Genomic DNA, 10,458 nt, shown 5'->3' on the forward strand with positions numbered 1-10,458 from the left:
ACAAAATCTTCGCCTTTGTTTTCAATGTATATTGTGTTGAAGCCTTACACGCAGAATGAGGCAGTAGGTATGTTAGACCCCGGAGAATACGCTAAAAAGGAATCCAACTAAAGTCTAGAATAAAGTCGAGATTGACTCAGCTCTGGGTTCCATTTATTTTGTAGGTGTATGTTTTTAGATAATATTAAAGGGTGTGTAATAATTGCCACGCACTACCGCGCGCTGCGTTTGTTTTGAGATGGGATATCAGTTATCAAATGTCACTGTTCTGTTTTCACTGCCAGAGATGGCACCGAAGGGGAAAGTTTTTGATTGTCTGGTTGAGGTTTATCGCATTTAAAAGAAATGTTATTATTCAAAGTCCATAAGATCATTCCTTTCAGGGGGGCACGGGTGGCCCAGTCGTCTAAGGCGCCGCGATTCGCTGTGCAGAGTTGCGTCCCTTGGGCACGCCAGAAACCTTTGATTGTGGGTTCGAATCCCGGTTCGCCCCCATACCCGTGCCTATGGGTTTCACCGAAGTAGTAGACGTCTGAGACCTGCGTCACCTCGCTTTTCCCACATTAAGCTGACACGCCGTGATATAACTGGAATACTGTTAAAAGCGGCGATAAGCCCAACTCACTCACTTACCCATTCCTTTCACCTGTCTCGACATAGACTATGTAGCACTGGGCGTAGGTAAACTGAAGGTATACCGAGTTTGTATGAAATTGTTGCTAAATTTGATTATTACTATTGAACCATCACTCACTCCTACAACAGTTTGCAAAAAGGTCATTATTGGATGGGTATTTATTTATGTAAAAATAGATTGGTTCAATGAAGTCGGGGTTAAGGAATGTTAAAATCTTGAAAAATTGTGCCGAATTGATTCCCAATAACAAGATACTTATTGGCAGATGTTTGTTATACGGAAAAAAAAAGTTTGAAATCAAATTATATTTGAAAAATAAAAGCATTTCAAACATATTATAACAAATCAACTGTGGGGTAAAGCATCTTTTGTTACTCAATTCATCTGGTTTATAACTGAATGACGGAACCCTAGAGCAAGCTGTTTCGGGCTGGGTATTGGCTTTTTAATCAAATGTCTGAACTTGGATCTGACACTACTTCAGGCAATAGATTAACATGTAGTTCCCGAATTAAAGTTGTGCATAAAATTAAATAGATAAAACATGTGCATAATTCTAAACTGTCGTGCAAAAGAAAACACCCAACCATGTTTGATGGTGGCTGAAGATTTAACAAACGAAGAATTGTTATTTGAGGGTGATTTGATATTATATATTGAGTATCATAGTTGTTTATTGGAAGTTCGCAGTGTTTCGGTGACTGTTTTCACCCTTGTAACGTTTGAAAATATTTGTAATTTTTTGGTCAAATCAATTTTCAAGTGTAAGGAACCCTCAAGTCTCTTAATTTTTTAAAGCCTTGAAGGTGGGGATGAGTGTGGGCTGTTGGAGCTACGAAGTTGATGAGGATGGGTTGGGTGCGATCTATTTTATTAAATGCATGCCCTGGGGCCTCCAACAGATAACAGCGATTACTACGCTACAGGTTATAAAACGTGTCTTCTAATGTCTTTTAAATGAACCTTTGCATTTTATAGCGTCTCTGAATTAATAGGACAATTAAAGTTCATCTAGTCCACTTGCATTCGTGTGATAAACATTATCTCCAACTGCCAGTGTCGGGGATTCCCCGGGGGACTTCCCCTAATGGGCTCACGTGACACTAAATCAGTGCAGGTGCCCGGTTATCACGTGACACCAGCAGCGCGTGACGATAGCACACGGGCGAGATAACGGGAGACATTTTGATATAGACAGGGGCGCTCTGACTCTGAGCTAATGGCGGTTGTTAAAGTTCGTGGCTGAGTGGATATATCGAATAACAGTGGGCGTCGATGGCGCATGTCGACTTGACACCTCGTGCCCGCCATCCGTCACTGTCATTGTTCCTGCGTGTCACAACATCATCGACGGGGTTTAATGACAGTGAGAGTGGAGGAATGTTTGCCGGGGTATTGTGTTTTGAAATGCAACACATCGGCATAAATTTCTATCTGAAAGTGACACTGATGTATTCTTTAGGCACTGGGCTCAGTCACCCGACGTTTATGGATGCCGGTCTATATTGGAATAGGTGTTACCTTTTTCTGAGATACAAACAACTTTTCGAAGTATTTTTTTACCACCAACTATGTGGGTTTCGTCAGAACCACACCCATGTGGGCTTCACAGACTAATCAGACCTGAGGTACACACAGTTTCAGTAAACTACGGTTATAACGAACTCAAAGGGACAACTAATTTTAGTTCGTTTTAACCGTAGTTCGTTATAAGCGTGTTCGTTATAAGGGTAGTTTACTGTAGGATGGTTTGTCTACCAGATCAAAGAGAAAAAAGAACATATTAAAAAACGAATCCAACACAAATTCTAAAATGATTTGGCAAGTCTTGATTGCCCAATCTCTTAAAATTAGGCATTGACCTGGGCTCCAGTTGGATTTTATTTTTTTATTTTTTTAAATATATTTGTAAATGAGAGACTTAATGTTGGTCTAAGGTAGGAATTGTCACACTCCCAGCAGATGCAATATAAAGCTTCGTAAATTAACGCTATTGTTTGTTATGAATCACTCGTCTCTTGTATATTTAATTGTAAATGTTTTATGAATTGTTAAGAAACGACTCTGGAATTTGAATTTTGTTCAGGAATTTTATTTTTACACACGCGGTACCATTGAAAGTGCATGTGTCGGATACGCAGAATAACCTAGCATTTCAAACTTCGAGTCGTTACCAAAACGAATCGAAATACTGTTATATATGGCGTAGGGTGGATATGTCGTAAAAATACTTTGTTATCATAAATTCTAGCATGTGTTATCATTAGCATAATCAAATGTTTGTTAACTATGATGTACATGTTTAAAAGTGTCTCAAAAGCCATCTTGACTGGGTCCTCATATTTTCGTAAATGACCATGGATGTACCACGTGACACTATTTCTTCTTCTTCTTCTTCTTCTTTTCACCTACTAAAATAGAAAATAAAACCCTTGCACCCTTATCAATCCACGAGAAACAAGATTTTTACTGAAATACTGTTCAAGCCAAGCCTGCGTTCCACTCCGACTCTCTCTATGTCCGAAGGAATGACACGATAACGCGTTATCTATGTGAACTTTGACCTTTAAATGATATACAAGATCCAATAGTTATAGGCATTCGTAGATACCGCTTCCTTTCGACCAAGCGCGGAAAGCTGATAACAAAGAAAGCACTGTGTATATACAAAATATGAAGCACCTATAACACGCATGGTGTTATCTGGCCTCGTGCCCTACACTATCGGATCGACCTGGGGGCCAAGTGAAGATACTGAAGGGGGACTAAGTCAGAAGCACTAAATGACATCGTCTCGAACCAGATTTGGAGCTCATGGGAATCGGTTCAGGAGATGCCACTGCGCAAAACATTTCGTGAGATATGGAACTGAAAGTGCTTTGCTTTACATATTTACTTGTCCGAATTATACCGAGATCAGATCTAGAGGTTAGTATTAAGTTGATGGATATGGCTTCCGAACCGTGTTGTCTGGTAACGTCAATTTAGATTTTTTTTATTTAATTGATTTAAACTTATTTTATTGCGGAAAATCAAACGGATTAGGCACAAGTGACACACTCACGAGGCCTTCTCCAGCATACATTTAATTATATTGTAATATTTAAATAATAATAAATGATGTAATAATAAATAATTTAAATATGTCAATTTAGATAAATAAATACTTCTTAATACTATTGATTGTGTACATCATTTCGTCCACATGAGCAAAAGATTTGTATAAACATGTACTGTTATACATTTCACCAACGACTTGTTTCCATTAATCGATCTCGAACGAACGAACGGACGAACGAACGAGCGAACGAACGAACGAACGAACGGACGGACGGACGGACGGATGGTAATTCAGTCTTTAGTGAATACAACATGATTGAAACCTACAACCCGAGCAAGCTGACTGAACGAGTTAGATCGTCCCGTGCTCTAATCTACTTTTAATGTCCTTATCAAATAAGGGGATCTTATCTCCGTTTAACCAAATTTGTTAACTATCAGTTGCATTGTCCAGCCTAGTGGGGCTCCGCGCCGTTGAGGACATTTACAGACAATCTCCATCACTGGAAGGGTGGTCGTGAACAATGGCATTACATCACTTTCTCAGTGTGACGTCATAGTGGTGTGTGATATATCCTTGTGGTGTTGTAATGACTGTAAGTGTTGTGGGGTGTTGACACTAATGGACTTACTCCGCTCAGTCGGACGGGGAAATCAACTAAAGAGCTCGTCTACACTTCATTAGACAGTTATGGAGACGGGAACATTTGGACATAAAGGAGACAATCGTAGTCGACTTGTAAATAAACGATGTATCAGGGTCAACAAGTCTTCAATTGTTGTTTTATTTATCTGGCGTCACAGAAGCATAATAAACAGTTCTCTATTGACCCAGTTGTGATTTGACACTGAAATAATTGCTGAATTGGCATTGTCATGTTTTCAGAAACGACAGCAGATTCTTAAAAGACACATAACATAAAGCTGTCATGTGAACTCAGCCTCAGGATTTTGTCACCCCACAAATGAGAATTTTTAATTCATATAAAACATGTCTAATGTTCTTTCTTTTTTTAAAATTGTTCCTAAAAATTAATATTGGTAAATCAGTCCCAAACTCGCCTTCATATGAACATCAGGTGAACTCTTAGGAACAATGTAGGCATAATACGTATAAAAAGTTCATTTTTTCCTAAAAAACACACTGGAAGGAGCTAATCACCCTCAGGTTTTAAAAAATAATAGTATTTGCTGTATTTGTAATTTAACATATGGTTTTGATTGGATATCGAAAAAAACAACATTCACATAAAATATCTAAACGCATACATACCAGCAACACTATCCATTTTAAACTCTAAACTCATAGTTAAAGAACATTTGTGTTGCTAGGGTTTCAAAAACATACCCTGTATGACAGATATATGTTTCGAAGTTATAAACGTTAGAAATAACAGTATATACAAATCTTGTAATACATTAATGTTGATGAGTGATGACTGAAAGCGGAGTATTTTTGTTAGGGTGGTCTACATCTTCTATCTGGTTGTGATACAGTTTGTACATTCTATCAAGAACCGATAACAGTTTTCAGTTGGTGAACCATACGAACTTGATGGCAATCTGACACGTCCATTGCTATGATAAACACGTCTTCAAGAGACATTGCGGGTGGTAATCTACCAACTGGATGTATGTTATAACATGACGTCGATGATGACTGGCAAGGGGGTGGGGTCATTCCATCTACATCCTGCTGCAGGGAGTCATGGTAACAAGTAAATAACCGTGTTGAGATGTTATGGTAATAAGAAAGGTCATATCTGCTTATCTGAATCATTTCTAAAAATAGAGAGGTGTCTCAGTTTGTTTGGTCTTATGCTAACTAGGGATCGTTGGAGGAGTGTTTGTTCCTATGGAAATGCTGGAAATATATAAAGTCCTTGTTCTAATACAAAGTTTTGTAGCCCTCCCCCCCAAACAAAAACAAAACAAAAAACCATCAGCGTCCTTCTTTCTTATCAATTGTTTCACTTAATTCACTATGCTCAGACCACCAACCCATGCACGCAGTAAATGGCGACAACGCTTGTCGTAAGAGGCGACCAACGGGATCGGATGGTCAGGCTCGCTGACTTGGTTGATGCATGTCATCGATCCCGATCGCGTGGATCGATGCTCATGATGTCAATCACTGGATTGTCTGGTCCAGACTCGATTATTTACAGACCGCCGTCGTACAGCTTGAATATTGCTGAGTGCGGCGTTAAAAAACAAACAAACAAACTCAAAACACCGAATACGTGAGTCACAGACAAATTCAAGTCTTTGCAGTATAATGTTCTGTAATATAAAATGGATCTATTCCTGTGAAGCGTTTACATTAATTTCATAATCTGTGCCACATTTTTGTCGTGGTGTTTAAATAGATTTCAGATTTCAATTTTGTTTACATACAATTCCGAGATTAATGCACAGTAAATACACTGGTCTTCTTCACACACTCATACATGTATGTAATTCATGATATTGATGAAAATGTTCGAGATATAATGTTGCATAAAACCTAGTTAGAAGTTGGTATCAACAAGGAAGATCATTCTTTGGATATACAATTCTTTTATTACAATGAATGCACTTGCTTGATAACGGTGTTAGTATCTACACCGAAACGTCGCATTCGTTGCAATAAAGAAGTTGTTCATCCACAGAGCAGTCTCCCTTGTTTATAATGTTGCAGGTAAATATCTAATTTATGAATATTAAAAACAAACACTTCTGTTGGGTTATATTCAGATAAGGACTGCGGTCGTAAAAAAGAAAATATATCTTACTTCTTAAATTAGGAATTTAACGTGCGCTTTCCGACATGCGTATTCACGCACGGGCCCGCCAGGCCATTTAATGTTTGGTCGAAAAGTGAGTGAGTATGGTTTTACGCCGCTTTTAGCAATATTCCAGCAATATCACGGCGGGGGACACCAGAAATGGGCTTCACAAATTGTACCCATGTCGGGAATCGAACCCGGGTCTTCGGCATGACGAGCGAACGCTTTAACCACTAGGCTACCCGACCGCCCCTTTGGTCGCAAAGGGTATGTCAGAAAAGGTGAGGCAACCTAGGTGGGGCTTTTCAGGGTTGCTTACTTAATTTGGGGAACAAATTTGGAATTTCGAAATATGCCATGCAAAAGGTGGAGAATGAGGGGAGGGGACTAAAAGAAGATTGTGTGTTTTTATAGGTTTAGAATTTTAGGGTTATTGGCAGCTTGTTTCTTGTACCTTTTTTTAAATGCCCGTAGGCCTGTTTTGATTAGATATATGCCTAGTGCCTTAAAGGTTTGTAAGTCATTTAGGGGCTTTAGTACCGTTGCTAGTGTCATTTGATTGTTGCAATTTAGTGTGGAATTGAGTGTTGTATATTCATGAAAATATATTCAGAAAATATATTCATGTGGCTTCAACCTTATCTGCACGTGTGTCAAGGTGCACATCTGCATATGCGTAGATCAAATCCACGCGTGTCCGTGCATGCTGCTTGCTCGGAGGGTGGCGCCCCCTATCGGAATAATTAACTGTTGTGACCGGCAACTGACACTAACGACCAGGCCTTTCAGCAACTAGTTATGGGGAAACTGATTGTAATTATCAGACAATGCGGGTGATTATTTGACACCAAACTGTTATCATAATAATGTCTGGGTGGGAATGTTGTTGCTTTACTTGTGTAGACACTCGGCTTAAAAATGGGATCGTGTTTATTATGCGAACTGTCGTGGATGACAATAATGAAAGAAAGATATGACATTAAACGTCAGAAATATGAAAAACATGGAAGATTCTCTCATCTACCTCGCCTAGATTTTCTAATATTCACAATCATTTGACAATAAAATTATATATTCATATCTTTATAACTATTCTTGAGATATATTTAATTTCTTCAACAGAGCATATAATTACTCATAAATTATGGGAGGTGTTTTCTTTCTTTTGTCCGACAGTTTATATTACATGTTTGAGTCTTGAAATAATTTTGTAAATAAATTTCGTATCTGAACAATATTTATAAAATTTGGTAATTTATTAGCGCTTTTACGAAAATAATCTGCCATGTCATATAACGCGCAGTGAAAGTGCACATAAAAAATGTAATACTTTCTTTTCAAATGTAAGGATACATATTACATATAACTTTATTGTATGAAGCCAAACTTACATGACTAACAGTAAAAAAACTGAACATAGCACCTGGGTTATAATTGGTTTAGCTGATTCAAGCTAGTTGAAAATAAGCTTGTTTACACCCGGGTATATCACAAGATAATCCGTCTGGCGTCAGATAAAGAAGATTAATCAGGATTAAACACACCCAGGTGTCTTCTAATTCTTATCGTTTTTGTTTCAATGTTTTCAAACTTTCCTTGATTGAAACTTTATGTCATCGGTGTGTTAGAACAGACGTATTTGCGCTTTACAATGTAATGCAAAATATAATATATGAATACTTTTTGTAAGGTAGATTTATTATTTCATGTGAAATTAGACGTTTTTTCATGGATAACAACCTCTTCTTCTGCTGTGATAGCGACGTTTCATTGTAGATCCTTGTACCATTGTCAAGCAAGACAACGGTGTGAGGAACTTGAGAAATGCCTATGAAACAATATATGTGAAATTGTGTTATGGCAACAGAAATCATCGATGCCATCTACAAATACTCATTAAAGGTGTGTTGACAGGCCTGCTGCTCTTGAATATCACATCCAGTGTCAAACATTCGCGAGGTCATGGATACAACATCTGCTTCCGGGTGAAGTTTTACGCGAGCCGGCGCGTGCCATCACTGAGCCAGGCGTGCGCTGATTGGCTGCGTGTGTCGGATCGCGCCTGGCTATTCAGATGTCAAAACATAACTGTGCATAGATTAGCGTGGGTAGGGGAATGTTGGGGGTATAAAGGCGGGTCGGGAGGCCGCGTTCCATCACACTAACTTGTCCCTCAGAGCTGAACACACAGCAGTCATGGAATCATTCGATAGACACACGGAGTCGGAATCGGAATACATGGGCCAGAGAAAGGTAATGACAATTCTAGTGCAGGAATATTATATCTTCAGGGCTTTAGCTGGAAAATGTTTTGTTTATGCAACAGTTCAGTATAACCACATGGCTAATTGAATATTCATGAAATGTAATCAGCCAATGATAAAGCAGTACATGATCGTTCCATATCCCATTGTTGATAGCTTCTTAATTCCAAAATAAATTACGTTATTAACATGAACAGTATTCTTTTAAACAACGATGCCTTTAATACATGTCTCTACATAGTTTCAACCTATTTGTTCCTCAGGGTCGAAAATTAATGGCTGAAAAACGGCGACGAGCCAGAATCAACCAGAGTCTGTCCGACATCAAGGATATCGTGTGTCGAGAACAACAACAAAATGTAAGTGGCGCCAATGGATGTTTACCTATCGCAGCTCTCGATTTCTTATCTTGCTTGTCTGATACCTGATCAGGCTACAGTTGTTGCATTTAGCAACATCAAGATGTATATGATGGCGGCCTGTAAATATAGTCTGAACCAGACAATCTAGTGATTGATATTGTGAACACTAATCCACGCCGTGGGTGTACGATGACGTGCATCAACAATGTCACCGAGTATGAATCCAATGAAATTAGTCGCAGATTATGTTGCTGGGGACCAACCCGGGGGTTGCGCGTGCTTTGATAAAAACATCTCAATTACTTGATCTTTGATTTGCTCATTTATTGAAACACATACAGTTATTATCTTTGTTTGTGAATATTTATCCTTTATACAATATACTGCATGTACTTATATTTATGCTTCTATTTTCTCCAGGACCCAAATTATGACAAGATGGAGAAGGCCGAGATTCTGGAGACGACTGTAGATTATCTGAGGAATGTCAGGAAGATCAACACCACACAACAACACGCCAAAGAAGCAGTTCAGGCCAGGTTCCATCATGGCTTCTCCAAATGTGCTGAAGAAATCCTCTCCTACATTCAGTCTCTGCCAGGAGTGTCGGACAATGTACACTATCAGCTGAGAAAACACATCTCTCGACGTATGACGCACATTCAACAGGTACCCGTTACGTCATCAACAGAGGATGTGACGTCATACACAGGTCAAAGCTACGGAAGACTGAGCACAGTGCCTTCCCACAATTCCCAATATCCATATCCGGCTGAGCATGCGTACATGAGCCGGACAGTGTGCACTTCCCCCGTGAAGGAGGACAACAGTTTTTCAGACAGTGGATATGCTGGTTCTCCTGACATTATCAAACAATCCACCCCAAGAACCGGACACTATCTCTCATCCAATCTCTCAGATTCAGAACTTTGTAAAATGGAGTCGAGCAGAATCCACAAAAACTTTGATGACTCGAGAGTGAAGGCGTGGCTCCAGAGTACGTGGTCCTACTCTCAACAAATCAAGACAGAGCAACAGGTTCCATGGAGGCCGTGGTGACACTACTACCCGAATCTTCGTTCCCCAGCTGTGATATTCATTGTGCGAAATATATTCCAATATTAAATAAATCATGTATATTCAAGTACAGGTGTCACTTTTGTCATATAACTGATGATAACACAGATCAAGTCTCAGATCAAGTCCCTATCGGGGGCGGTCGAGTAGCCTAGTGGTTAAAGCGTTCGCTCGTCACGCCGAAGACGCGGGTTCGATTCGCGACATGGGTACAATGTGTGAAGCCCATTTCTGGTGTCCCCCGCCGTGATATTGCTGGAATATTGCTTAAAGCGGCGTAAAACCATACT

The 10,458-nt window shown here is 39.4% G+C and overlaps 1 protein-coding gene across 1 annotated transcript; it reads left to right on the plus strand.

The window, feature by feature from the left end:
- Window positions 1–8,636: 8,636 nt before the first annotated feature.
- On the plus strand, window positions 8,637–10,206 carry LOC124144950 (enhancer of split mgamma protein-like). The gene is made up of 3 exons (XM_046514570.1): window positions 8,637–8,718; window positions 8,993–9,088; window positions 9,512–10,206. Exons 1-3 carry the CDS (start codon window positions 8,662–8,664, stop codon window positions 10,148–10,150), a joined length of 792 nt encoding a protein of 263 aa, XP_046370526.1. The 5' UTR covers window positions 8,637–8,661; the 3' UTR covers window positions 10,151–10,206.
- The last annotated feature ends 252 nt before the right edge of the window (window positions 10,207–10,458 follow it).

Source organism: Haliotis rufescens, unplaced genomic scaffold (assembly GCF_023055435.1).
Source record: "Haliotis rufescens isolate VD_foot unplaced genomic scaffold, xgHalRufe1.0.p SCAF_55, whole genome shotgun sequence".
NCBI classification, from domain to species: domain Eukaryota; kingdom Metazoa; phylum Mollusca; class Gastropoda; order Lepetellida; family Haliotidae; genus Haliotis; species Haliotis rufescens.

Coding starts and splice junctions, on each gene's coding strand:
- LOC124144950 (XM_046514570.1), top strand. CDS start 8,662: ATGGAATCATTCGATAGACACACGGAGTCGGAATCGGAATACATGGGC. Junction 8,719..8,992: donor AATACATGGGCCAGAGAAAG/GTAATGACAATT, acceptor TTTGTTCCTCAG/GGTCGAAAATTAATGGCTGA. Junction 9,089..9,511: donor GTCGAGAACAACAACAAAAT/GTAAGTGGCGCC, acceptor TATTTTCTCCAG/GACCCAAATTATGACAAGAT.